The sequence below is a fragment of the Loxodonta africana genome, chromosome 3 (genome assembly GCF_030014295.1).
Source record: "Loxodonta africana isolate mLoxAfr1 chromosome 3, mLoxAfr1.hap2, whole genome shotgun sequence".
NCBI lineage: Eukaryota > Metazoa > Chordata > Mammalia > Proboscidea > Elephantidae > Loxodonta > Loxodonta africana.
The window spans coordinates 159,924,143-159,938,381 of record NC_087344.1 but is presented as its reverse complement, the minus strand read 5'-3'; the positions used below and the strand labels follow the sequence as shown (position 1 = coordinate 159,938,381).

At 44.9% G+C, this 14,239-nt stretch overlaps 1 protein-coding gene across 1 annotated transcript in view; it reads right to left on the bottom strand.

Annotated features, from left to right (window-relative positions):
• The window catches only part of CASQ2 (calsequestrin 2), a 105,172-nt gene that overhangs the window by 8,332 nt on the left and 82,601 nt on the right, over nt 1-14,239 (bottom strand). Inside the window, exon 8 of the mRNA XM_003409607.4 lies at nt 12,423-12,477. Coding sequence (XP_003409655.1) covers nt 12,423-12,477 — 55 coding nt within the window. The remainder of the gene's footprint in view (nt 1-12,422; nt 12,478-14,239) is intronic.

The following is a 14,239-nucleotide window of genomic DNA, read 5'->3' as shown; positions in this document are numbered from 1 at the left end:
TAACATTTTGTGCACTGTTGAATTTGTGGCCTGAAATTTATACCTTCTATTATTAAGTAGTTTAAAGCGCCTGGGTGGCACAAATGATTTGTGCTTGACTACTAACCTAAAATGGAAACCCTGGTGACATAGTGGTTAAGTGCTACACCTGCTAACCAAAAGGTTGGCAGTTCAAATCCACCAAGTGTTCCTTGGAAACCCAAAAGCATCATGTAAAGAAAGGCCTGGTGATCTACTTCCATAAAGATTATAGTCAAGAAAATGCTATGAAACAGTTCTACTTCGTAACACAAGGGGCTGCCATGAGTCTGAATTGGCTCAACCGCAATTTTTTTTAAATCTATTTTTGAGAATGCAGTATGACAATTGCTCTTTCTTTGCAAAGTTTACTTCTTTTACATTTTGATCAAAGATTCCATAGAAGAATCCTGATCAAAAGCGGGAACATGTAGAACGGAATTTTAAATTCTCGTGCACTTGACTTTCTGGAGCCATGGAGACTGGATGAACCACTGACATTATTACCCTGAAATAATATTTCAATCTTAAACCGAAAATATCACCTGAAGTCATCTTAAAACCAAACAATAGTTTAGCTTAACCGGTAAAAAAGTTCTGCCTTTAGCATTTTGCTTTTTTAAGAGCTATCTAAGTGGGATCAAATCAACAACAGAAACTCAAAAGATTAGATAGGAACCTTAGGGGGCAGTGAGTTTATGTCGATGAGGAGGAAGAACGCAGAAAATGACAGTGAGAATGGCCGCACAACTCAAAGAATGTAATCAATGTCACTAAAGTGTACGTGTAGAAACTGTTGAATTGATGTACGTTTTGCTGTATATATTCTCAACAACAAAATAAATAAAATTTAGAAGGAAAAAAAAAAAGAACTCATGTGACAACCAGAATGGAATTAATAAGAATGTTGACACATTGTGAAAATTATAATTAATATCACTGAATAACTTGTGTAGAAATTGTTACATGGGAACCGAATTTGCTGTGTAAACTCTGGCCAAAAACACAATAAAATATTATTTAAAAAAGTTTCCTTCTTTAGCTGGGGTCTCAGAAAACTTGAGCTTCTTCCTGTGGCCTCTGTTTAACAATCCCCTCCATTCTCCTAGTGCAACAGCCAAAACTTTCGGCATGCTTGTCTTTGTTTGGCCTCTGGGTCAAGGTTTGTCTCTGTACTTCCTCATCTCTAATGTATCCCACACAATGTGCGTGCTACTTTTAACAGCTCATTTTTGAGTCAATGAAGTCGCCACTTCAGTTGTTGCTCATTTTTACAACATATTGTTACAATACCCGCCCCCCGCCCCCACCCCAGGTATTATAACCTGGAAAGCAGAGTAACCTCCAGTGGAGAAGGTCTTCATAGCCTGTGGCCCCTTCCTGCAGAGATGCTGGGCCTGCCTGCGTGATTTTTCAATCTATGCTCTGAGTCGTATTGCAAATTAGATTGTGTGACAGACACCGGAGATTGAGAGAGACCTGTGCCTTGGAGATCATTAATCTGTCACTGAGGGTGGAGGCCACTCCTGCTGCCACTAGGTGTGGCTGAGAGGTCCAAGCCCCTCCAGAGTGTCACCAGTTGCTGCTCTGTGGATATATGGCTCCTTTTCTGGGCACGCTGCTGAGCTAAATCCGACAAAAACCAAACCTGTTGCCGTCCGGAGGGAAATATGGCTCCACCTTTGTAACCTGCGCTCTTGTGTATCATAATAGGCCACAGGGAGCTTTCCTCTAAAACATGTATAGTTACTGCTTTCAACAGAGAAAAAAGCGATGATATTAAGTGAGGCAAATGTCAACAGTACTCTGGAGGATGAGAATCAAATCTGAAAGTGACCTCGACAAATCAGAAATTCATGAAGAGAATGACATTCAACAACACAGACACAAATTCAAGTAGAAAGTAGACTTAAGGTGCGAAAGACCAATTCACCTAAAGAAAAGGGAGAAAGGCACATATGTACAGGGGTAAGATCTGCGATCAGAATTATAAGCTGAATGTGAGGTAGCATTGCAGGTCTCTGATGGGACACACACACACACACACGCACACACACATGCAAAAAAACCCCAAATAAGTAATTAAAACACATAATGTTGGGATGTTACATACTGTACAAGAATCTTTTCTATTCTACATCCAGCAGCAGATTTAAAGATCGAAAAAGAAAAGATTGAAGGAATAAAAGGTGGGTTCCACAAGGAACAGAAGGAGCCACTGAGTGGTGCGAACAGTTAAGCACTCGACTACTAACTGAAAGGTCGAGGTTTGAATCCACCTAGAAGTACCTTGGAAGAAAAACCTTTGGAGAAGCGTAGTTCTACTCTGCACACATGGGGTCACCATGAGTCAGCATTAACTCGACGGCAACTGGTTGTTGTTGTTAATTTTCCTGCAAGAAGATTGAATGGATTCAAATTTTTATGAAAATAAGAGAAGTCAAGAGTGGAGCTTAATGCCTATTTTTAAGAATACGAAAGGTTTGCATGAGGAGAATATCCCTTGTGTCTACTGAGTAACAAGGAAAGCTCAAGAAACATTCATAGAATAACTTGATAAATGAGGTTTACATTAAAGCTGGAGAATTTTCTCCAGATCCTGGGGAAGCTTTTTGACTCTTAAGATGATGAATTCTGTAACGGGCAACTGCCTGAATCTGCAGGTAGTTTCAGGAACCCCATTCAAGCGCTCCGTTCTCCAGAGAGGCAGCACAGCAATGACTGTTAGGCACATGGACTCTGGGGCCACATGGCCTTGGTCCAAATCCTGATTCTGCCACTTATGGCGTGACTTAGGGCAAGTTGTGTACCATCTTTTTTCCTAGTCTGTAAAATGGGGATGATGATAATAATAGTACCTACCTCATTGGGTTGTTGTATTAAGTGTTTTAATATCTTTAAATTGCCTAGACAGCACCTGGGATATAGTAATTGCACATAGTGAGGGTTAGACATTATTCTCCCTAAATGATCTGACATTCTTATGCCTGAATGCAAGGAGCTGCGTGAAACCCTCTGAAACCGACCGTTTACCTGCTCATTCATCTCATATAAATTAGGTCCAGTGTTCTGGGCACAGGGGGTGGGTTAGATACAGCAGTCCTAGACCCATGAGGTAGAGAAGATACAGTCATCGAAAATCACAAGATAGTCCCTCATTGGGCGGTTCCTACTGGCTCCTGTTTCTGATTTATAGCTGAAGGCTTCAGGGATGGTGTGCCAGCTGGTGTGACTATGAGAACCTTGCTTCAATATATGGATTAGACCCAGGTTTAATTCCGTTGGTTTTAAATCATTACGCTGACTTGGATATTCCTGATTCAAGCCTCATAGGCTCTCCCCTCTCCAGTCCCCAGGTCTTGAATGAAGACCTGTTTGAATAGAATCTCATTCATCTGGGAAAGCTGAGTTAAGGCAGCTAAACAGGTCTCATGTGCATTCCGTTGCTAAAATTGAAAGTTCCAAGTTCATTTTCTCCTAGAGAGAGCTTCTGTTCCTTTTTAAAACTGGCAGCTGTGCTTGACAAGGGAAACATTCACTGTGCATCCTCCCTTTTTGACCAGGAAGGACATGTGCAGGAAATTGTATTTCACTCTGGTAATACAACGTTAAATACAGGACTAGTCCACAGTTGAAATTACATGAATGAATGGATGAAATGAATGAGTTTGAAATGAATAAACATTTTCTTTATCTGTGATATACTGAGGTTAGAGACCTTTGAAGATTGTGACCATGTGTCTTTCAGAAGAAATACCCCATAATTCAAAAAGTAGGTAGGGAGAAAGAGGGAATATTATTCAGAGATTTGTAGGCTAGATGTTTAGTCATAGCAACTAAAGGACCGTTTTCTACAATTATTAGTCAGAAAAGCATCAGTCCCCAAAGGCAGACATAACTCCCAAACATTCCAAATATCCAGGCAGGCGACTAGCTCTCCATCCAGGAAACATGCCTACCTTGGCCCTTGAATATTTCCAGGGCTGAGACCCTTCAATCTCCCTAAAGGCCCATTGTTGTTGTTGTTAGTTGCCGTTGAGTTCATACAACAGAAGGAAATGTTGCCCAGTCCCGTGCCATCTTATGATGATTGGTATATTCTAGTCCATTGTTGAGGCCACTGTATATGTGAGTACCTTCCAACTTAAGGGGCTCATCTTTCAGTAACATATCAGAGAATATTCTGTTGAGATCCATTGGGTTTTCATTGGAAGTAGATACCAGCCTTTTCTTCCTAGTCTGTCTTAGTATGGAAGCTCTGCTGAAACCCGTCCACTACGGGTGACCCTGCTGGTGTTTGAAATACTGGTGGCATAGCCTCCAACATTGTAGCAACATATAAGCCACCACCCAAAAACCCAAACCAAAGCCATTGCTGTCGAGTTGAATTCCGACTCATAAGCAACCCTATAGGACAGAGTAGAAATGCTACATAGGGTTTCCTAGGCTGTAAATTTTTAAGGAAGCAGACTGTCACATCTTTCTCCCATGGGAGCAGCTAGTGGGTTCGAACCGCTGACCTTTTGGTTAGCAGGCAAGCGCTTAACCACTGCATCACCAGGACTTTTTTACAAGCTACCACAGTATGATAAACTTACAGACAGGTGGTGGCAAGGCCGCTTAAAGTGTTAATAACCCTACCAGTCAAGAATCTTCTTATTGTATCTGACTCTTTCTTCTTTTTCACAAGAAGTTCACTTTCCAGACTTTTTCCTTTATGGACACAGGACATTGTCCGTTTTGTGCAGCCTGTAGTCATGCCTCCCCAGCCTTTATTTTATGACTATTTATTGAGAACTTACTGGGTGCCAAGTACTTTGGCTTTAAGTCTTCACATCTAGTGTTGATGGAAGTAAGAAAGATTTCATTATCTCCATTTTAAAGAGGATGGGATTGAGACCCAGAAAGAGTAAGTGACTCGCCCAGCATCACGTGATAGCAAATGGTAGAACCAGGGTGACAACTCAGGTCTTCTACCTACTCATCTAGAGCCATTTCCACCATCCTTCCTCCCTCCCCACTCCTACTAATGTTGGTTCCGTCTTCCATCTTCAAGTTTATGCATGGAATCCCCAAGCCCAGTGTGAAAACTTTGCCATCAGGGAAGCTGAGGTGGGGCACCAAGGAATAGGGGGTGCAGCTCCGTGCTGGGTGGGCTAGGCTGCTGCCTTTCCCATGGAGCAGTTGGGGTAGAACCATGTTGCTGGGCCCTGTCCTCCCACAGCCACAGTGGGATCGTTGGTTAACTCAGCAATGGTCTGAATAGAGCCTCAGAGACTCAGAGACCAACCTAAATAAGAAGAGGGACACAGAGTTGTGAGAATTGAGATTCCTTCACTGCCCCACAGGCTTTGAATCTGGAGACTCCATTACCAGGGTGGAGGGATGCACACTGAGCCAAAAGGTTTCCCACAGCAAGAGAGAGGCCTCTGGGAATTGCATCTCTGTGGGAGGGTAAACCGGTGATTATGCTGTCCTCATTCCCACCAGCTCCTGCCTGGGAACAAGACTGCACCAAGCCCTAGGGCACCAGTTCCACGCCAGTCCCAGTCATTCCAGGAGCCAAGGGCTTGCTTGGCAAAGGCACATATGTCTTAGACCAAGCAGTAGCCCAGGAGCAAACGGGGCGCTGCCTGCCCTGCCCTTGCCTCGCCTCCTTGTGACCTAATCCTGAGGGAGCTGGGTGTGCTCATTCCATTAAGGCACTGGAGGGAGCCCTCCCTGACTCCACCCCACACTGTGTTATGAGACTCAGTGACTCTTGCTCTGGGAAGAGAGGCTTGGGTTTGGGGGAGCCAAGCTCTTAGAGTGTGGTCCTGCTGTTGCTTGTGTGGTCAGCCTAGGCAGTGGGGGGCACCATTCAGTTTGGGGGTTGTGTGTGGAAAGAACACCAGGTTTGGAGTTTGAAGACCTTGCACAGGCTGCTTAACCTCACAGGCACTTCCTTTTCCTTTTCTGAAAATGGAGCTCTTGTTTACTTCTCAGACCCACTGACAATAATGAGATACTATTATTATTATTATTAATATTAAGGAGCCCTGGTGGTGCAGTGGTAAAGCACTTGGCTGGTAACCAAAAGGTCAGCGGTTCAAACCCACCAGCTGCTCCTCGGAAGAAAGATGTGGCTGTCTGCTCCCGTAAAGATTACAGCCTTGGAAAGCCTACTGGGCAGTTCTACTCTGTCCTATAGGGTTGCTATGTGTTGGAATTGACTTGATGGCAACGGGTTTTTTTTTTTGCTTGTCTATTATTATTATTATTATTAAAGACAGTGAGACACACGCAAAAAAGTCTGTAAAGGTTTCCTCTGTTGTCTTCTTTTCCCTCCTCTACCCCTAAAAAACAAAACAAACAAACAAAAAAACCAGTTGCTGTCGAATCAATTCTGACTCATAGCGACCCTATAGGACAGAGTAGAACTGCTCTACAGGGTTTCCGAGGAGCAGCTGGTGGATTCGAACTGCTGACCTTTTGGTTAGCAGTTGAGCTTTCAACCACTGCGCCACAAGGGCTCCCCTCTATCCCTATCAACCTTTTATTCATTTTAAATGTTTTTCATGACTTATATCATTCGTTGATGGGAATGATTTATTTTTTCATCAGGCAGGTGTATTTTGAGTGCCCACAATTTATCAGCCTAGGGCTAGGTGCTGGGACACAAAAGAGTGTAGGACAGGTGACTGCCTTCAGGCCTCCTCTCGGAAAGGTCCAGTTGGTCCTCAGGCCAGAGTCCACCCAGCAAGTGTGGAATTCTCAAAAAGCAGCATCATAACATCTGAATTTGAGCCCCTGGGGGAGCCTCAGGGAAGACAAGGCCAGAGGCTGTCCCTGACACTGCAGAATATCTCAGAAGCCACCTGTAAGAGTGAGACAGCTGTTTAAAACAAGGGGACATTGTGTGGGCTCCATGTCTTGTGATGGCACTTGAGACATCTGAACACTCTACCACTGCTTGTCACAATCCTCTTTCTCTGTCACCTTTCTTCTAGTCTTAGGATCCCAGGATGAGTGAAAAGGCAAATTATATGGTGTTGTGATGGAGAGGAACACAAGATAGTAGCTAGAGAGCCTGGACTTGGAGCTGGACTGCCTGGGTTTGATCCTGGTTCTACCACTTATTATCCATGAGACCTTGGGAAGTCATTTAACTTCTCTGTGCCTTTGCTTCCTCAGCTGTACAATGGAGATGATGATAATAGCAGTACCTACTGCATGGGACTGTTGTGAAGATTAAATGCTTTGATATTTGTTAAGTCTTTGGAACAGCATTTAGCACTTTGTAAGTAACGAGTGTTAAAATGGATAAATCAAATTTAAATTTGAAAGCTCAGATACACAGCGCTCCTTTCTGAGGCAAACGAAGGAAACAAGACAAAACTTCTGCCGTGTAGTCTAACTTATAGTGACCTGAGAGGACAGAGTAGAACTGCCCAAAGGGTTTCCAAGGAGCGGCTGGTGGATTTGAACTGCTGACCTTCATGGTTAGCAGCTGAGTTCTTAACCACTGCGCCACCAGGAATCATATTTGAGACAATTGGTCTCTAAAACACTCACAAGAACCTGGGGCAGCTGAAGCTCGGGCAGAACAGGGCTGGGAGCCGTTCATCCCAGGGCCTGTCACCGAATTCTGTTGCTCACGCACACACTGCAGCCCAGCCCTGCATCTCCAGCTTGTTAGCGCTAATATTCTCAGTGCCCTTGGAGGATAGCCATCTAGCGTGCGCTCATGTAGAAACACCACTTTGCAAACCTTTCATCAAGCCTTATAAAGAAGATGTCAGCTTACTGCAGGCACATCTGGAGGCGGCAGGGAAGAGAGTTGTTCATTTTCAAACCTGTCAACCAAGCAGTTCCTCCAGCCGACATCCTGGGTACAGGAGCGGAGAAGACCAGGAAGCACGACCAGGCAATGACAGGAGCAGATAGTGGGGGACACGGCCTTCCCAGCCAGGCCTACCTGCCAGGCAGCTGGGATGAGCGCTCACAGCAGAAGAGACTGACGAGTATGGATCTGGGGTCAAGGCAGGCCTCTCTGGGAGAGCAGACACTGCCCGCTCCCAGCTTTCTGCAGTCAGTAATTACCAGCTCCTGGCTGCAAATGTCAGAACCCCTAAGAACCCAGGTCACTAAGACTTAGATTCCAAATCTAGGAACATCAGTGGACAGTGGGGAGGAAGCTTGACTTTTCTCCATTAATTGTGCTCACACCCTTCCAGGTGGCTTCTCTCTCCTCTCACTTCCCTCCTCCTTCCTCCTGCCTTCCCTGCTCCTCCCTGCCTTTCATTGCAGGAGCACTGTACATGCTCAGACCCTGCAGCTGGCTGGGCCATCAGAGAAGTCATGTGATATGATGGAGGGTGTCCAGAAGGAGCAGTCAGGAAATCTAAGCTTGTGTTTCTGCTGTGCCTTTAACCAACCAAGTGATGACTAATGCATCATTGAACTTCTCTGCGTCTTAGTTTTCTGTTCTCACTGGAGGTGGAGGGGTGGTGAAGGACAGCAGAGAGGAGGGAGGGCAGACTGAGAGGTCACTGGGATATAGTCACAGGTAGTATCTCTGAGCAGCTATACAGCAGGGCCTTGCAGGTAAGGCCAGCCCTCAACTTAATTCCAGCTTCACCTCTTCCAAGCAAGTTAATCTTTCTGAGCCTCAGCTTCCTCAGTTGTAAAATAGAAATAAACAGGACCTACCTCGTGTGGTTGTTATGTCACATAAGCATGTAATAAGTGACGATCATATTCATCATAGTCATGGTGAGTTTAGAAGTCAAGAGAGCCTGCTTCAATCTGAGTCTTGATTTAACTGTAGTGAGTGATTTGGGCATGTTATTTAACCTCTAAGACTCACGTTTCTTATCTGATATTATGATAATAAGTTATTTGCTGCTGTCTAGTCGGCCCCTACTCAATGATGACCCCACGCACAGCAGAGTGAAACACTGCCTGGTCCTGCACCATCCCCAGGATTGGTTGTGGATTGGGCCACTGTGACCCATAGGATTTTCATTGGCTGATTTTCAGAAGTAAATAGCCAGGCCTTTCTTCCTAGCCTGTCTTAGTCTAGAAGCTCCCCTGAAACCTGTTCAGCATCATAGCAACACCCAAGCCTCCACTGACAGATGGGTGGTGGCTGCATATGAGGTGCACTGGCTGGGAATTGAATCAGGTCTCCCACACGGAAGGTGAGGATTCCACCCCTGAATCACCAGTGCCCCATGGGATGGTAATAATCATGCATCTATCAGAGTGGCTTTAGAGACCAAATGAGATAATCTATGTAAAGCTCCATAAAGTACAGTTCTCAGTAATGTTCTCCCTCTAAGCGGAGCTGAATTACTTTCCTGGATGTAGGGGGGCCTTCTTGGTTTGGTGGCTGAGTAGGAGTATGGTTGGAGCAATAGGCAGTTTATAATGAGTCAGCAAGGGCAAACGTATAGGAGGAACTGTTGCCTGTGCAGGAATGCAGGAATGCAATTCCTCCTCCCGCAGGCAGCTGGTGGTCTCCTCCACCCCAGGTTACCCACCAGTGACCGGCTGGTAAATGACTGACTAACCACAGAATCCGGGACTTCCACAGATAAGTCTGTCCCTTTCCCAGCCCTGTGCTGGCAAGGTCCTCCCTCGCTGAAAAAAAAGATGCTTCAAGATCCTACCTCCCCCCACCCCCATCTCAGAGCCTTTCTTACAGCTTCCATGTGACAAGCCCTAGCTTGGACTCTTGGGAAAAGGTACAGCTTCGGGCCCAGGGATATTTGTACAGGGAGGAGGTGGAAAGAGTTTCAGGAGCTGGATTCGTTCTAGCAGCAATCTCGGTCAAACAGGTTCCTGCAACTTCAGGGAGGCCTCTTTGTTCTATTGTTCCAGAGAGCCAGACAAGCCTCCCCACAATCCTGGAAGAGGGCAGCTGGGGTGGGGAGGAAGTCGCCTGGAGTCTGGCCAGCAGGCAGTTGTGATGGCAATTTTATCTCTGTTCACACAACACTAGGGACAGATTCTGTTTGATTACAGCTTGTAAGCCTTGGGCAACTGGCTTCCTTTGCCATTTTCTCCCCTAGTTAAGGCAGAGGGGTGGCCAGAGTTGGTAGGAAGAAGCTGGAACTGCACTAGCATTTTGGACAAAGATGAGATATCCTTAAAGGGTTTCTCCGAATCTGGAATATCAGTGGATATTTGAAAAAGTGAGTAAAAAACAGGAAAAAAGGCTTTCATAACTTGGAGCACAAATTTGGGTTCATACAATGGAATATTACTCGACTATTAAAAGGACTGAAGTACTGACTCGCTACAACATGGATGGACCTTGAAAACATGCTAAGTGAAGGAAGTCAGACACCAAAGGCCACATATTGTATGAATTCGTTGATATGAAAAGTCTAGAATATGCAAATCTGTAGACACAGAAAATAGATGAATGGTTGTGAGGGGCAGCAGGAATGGGGCGAGACCGATAATGGTTTGGGGATTCTTCTGGGGTGATAAAAATGTTCTGGAATTAGATAGTGGGGATGGCCGTCCAACTTTATAAATATACTAAACCACTGAGTTATATACTTTAAAAAGGTGGCTTTTATGGTATCAAATTATATCTCAATAAAATTATATGAGAAAAAAATTTGGGTTTGTGTCTGTAAGGAACTATGGAGGCTGTATAATTCATTATTAAAAAAATAAATAAATAAAAAGGCTGATCTGATAGTAAAAAGTTTGGCTCAGACTTGAGCCCATCAATCATCTGATATCTAAAATAATCTGTCCATCTAATCATCCAGCAAATATTTATTGAGTATCCGCTATGTGTTAAAGCACTGTGTGAGAACCAGGTATATCATGATGAACAAGACATTTTTTCCCTGTTGACGGCCTTCCACTAGCTCACTGTGTCCTCTTGGAGTTTGTTTAACTTCTCTGAGCCTGGGTTTCCTCACCTGTCCAGTAGAGGTCATCTCTAGATTCCTCCCTTCTAGCCTGAGTGCCCAAGAGGAAGAGGCCCTAGGCGAATACTCTATGGTTCTGCGGTGCTTGGAGAAGGGGTTCTCAGACCTAATGATGAATCAGAATTTGCCTCACAGTTCTGTGAAATCACAGGCTCACAGGATTCGCTCCCAATGGTTCTGGGTTCTGATTCAGTCAGCCTGCAGTGGCTGTGGTGCTTGTAGGTCTGGGCACTGTCAGGTTTTGGAACTAATGCCCCAGGCACCGCATGGCCCAGAGCCTGGCTGCTAACCCATCCTAAATGAAGTACCATGCCTTCTCTGGTTCATTCTGGAATGTCTCAGCCCTCCCCACATGCTTTAGCATCTTTGCTTACACTTTCTCCTGGGGACAATACATATTGGCTGCAAAAGGAGCCAATGTTTTCCACCTACAAAATTCATTTTTCCTGTGCTTCACTCCCACTGGTGTTAAAAAAGAGTGAAAGGAGAAAAAAAAGTTATCCAAGTTCCAAAAATAAAACAAAATTGCTCATCCATTTATAGAATCATCTTGCACTTTAGAAATAAGCTGCTTTTTTTTGCTTCATTATTTTGACGGATACTTTTCTATTCAGGTTCCTAAGCGCTGACACTGCTTTACAGATCAAAGCGTCTTGTTGTTAGCTCCTGTAGAGCTGGCCCTGACTCGTGGCAACCCCCCGTGTGTCAGAGTAGAACTGTACACCACAGGGTTTTCAATGGCTGATTTTTTGGAAGTAGTTTTCCAGGCCTTTCTTTTGAGGTGCCTCTGAGTGGACTCAAACTACCAACCTTTCAGTTAAGCCTATCGCTTAACTGTTTTTACCACCTAGGTACTCCAGATCAAAGGGTACACTTGCTATTTTACGATAAGGACTGCGGTTTATTTGGCAAGATCACAAAATTGGCAAATAAACTTTTAATGTGAAAGGAAGTTCACACACACACACACACACACACATTCTGTAAAGCTAAGATGTTTTAATACTCTTCCCAGTGCTCAGTGCTTCTCCTTGTTTTGGCAGCTAAGCTGAATATTTTGAAGTTCTGACATTTCTCTGGTGGCACAGTGGTTAAAGCACTCGGCTGTGAACCAAGAAGTCGATAGCTTGAACCCACCAGTTGCTCCACAGGAGAAAGATGTGGCAGTTTGCTTCCGTAAAGATTTACAGCCTTGGAAACACTATGGGGCAGTTCTACTCTGTCCTGCACGGTCCCTATAAGTTGGGATCCACTCAATGGCAGTGGGTTTTGTTTGTTCTTAGTTCTTCCCTTAGCTGTTGTGCACAATTGAAAGCTGACAAGATACCTAACAGGTGACCACCAGGGGGTGCCCAGTATCTTACAGTTACATTGTGAATGGGCAGTGAGGAAAGAGAAAGGGTGAGGGATGACAAAGGTGAGAAGTCAGTTCTTGCTTAAGGTATAAAAGAGCAGATCAGGGATTCCTACCTGGATCGCTCTTCTCTGCAAAGGCCACAATGTGGATCCCGTTCAAATCATCTTCCTGTGGAAGAAACGAATCAGAAGTTACACTCCCAGGTGGAGCGCTTCAGAGGGACACGGACAGAGAAGGTGGAAGGGCAATAGGAAAGGGGGAGGCGTGGAAGGGGCAGTGGACACAGGCACAGAGAAACAGAGCCGGTGTGGGCACACGCTTAGGACGGGGATGCTGATGAACGTCACTGGGGTGGTGGAGGCGGAGGGACACGTGGAGCGTTGATTAAAAAAAAAAAAAGATGTGGATAAATGGGTTTGCAAGACAGGAACAACTACACACAAGACATTAGCACTAAATGGATCTCACTCCCGTGCTCTGGAGGGTCCAGGAAAGCTTCAGGAAAAGACAAAATGAGGAAAAACGTTGAGTCCGGTTTCTCAGCGTCTCTTAAAGGCAACAAGCACTCTGAACAGAGCTCAGCGATTGCAGTTGTCCATTTCTGTTTCAAGAATTCATCAGCAGCAAATATAATCAGGGATGTACCAGCTTATGGAAACTTCTGAGTGCTACTGGCAGATCTTGAAACTATCCCCAAACAGGCACCAGATAGGAATTTTTGAGGTAAATTAGAATGTAAAGGCTGTTTTGTTCATACTAGAATCATGTACAAGTATAGTGCTTCTTTGTTAAGACTCCATCAATACATCTTATTGAATAAACAGAACCTATGGGGGCATTTAAAAAAAATTTTTTTTTTATGGGGGCATTATGGGGCATTTGTTGTTCAGTGGTTGAATTCTCACCTTCCATGCAGGAGACCAGGGTTCAATTCCCAGCCAATGCACAGCCACTACCCTTCTATTGGAGGCTTGCAAGTTGCTATGATGCAGAATAGGTTTCACTGGAGCTTCCAGACCAAGACTGACTACGATGAGAGGCCTGACAATCTATTTCCAAAAATCAGTCCATGAAAACCCTATGGATCACAACTGTCTGATCTCCAGCCCATGGTGGGGATGGTGCAGGACTGGGCAGTGTTTTGTTCTGTTGTACATGGGGTCACCATGAGTTGGGGCTGACTCTATGGCAGTTAACAACTGACAACATGTAGTAAGTAGGGGACACCTTGTGATTGGGATCTCCAGGTTGTTTTCTTGGTGTCCTTTCTGCCTCTGGACCCAAAGCTTGCCAAAGCAGTGTGGGCCTCAGAAGCATTTCTGTGAGTGTGGGAGCTCCTGGAAGAGTCTCAAATTTGGGCCTGGAGAAGGTTGAGGGTATGGGACAGGGATAAGTGGGTACAGCTGTGGGTGATGAGGGAGGAGAGGGCCAGACAAAGAAGCCAGAGAGAGTATTTCAAAGCCATGGGGCAAGCAGGAATCATTTCATGTTCCTACATCCTGGGCAGAGAGAGCCACATGCTTTGTGTCTTCTTTGCAGTGATTATTCGTGGAGAACCAGGGAGAAAGCTTGGAGGGGGCTCTGTCATAAAGAATGCAGTCCTCAGGAGACTTGGAAAGGAAGAGGTGTGAGAAAGAGGCACCAGAGACAAAGCTGAGTGAACACTGATTATGGCTGACGTGGGGAGAGGGATCCATTGGGCACACTGAATGTCACAGCAGAGTCATTCCATGGAAAAAACTCCAGGCGTCTCAACCCTCCCATGATCCCCGTTTCCATTTCAATTGATTTTAATGCTGGTGCAATCCTATCTAAATGCTAATTTTTTTTCCCTTTGAGTTTGGAAAGGACAAAACCTCCAAAAACTCAGAGAGAGATTAAATGGAAAATATTATTATTGAAAACAAGAGAGTGGGCACTGTCTGTCAGA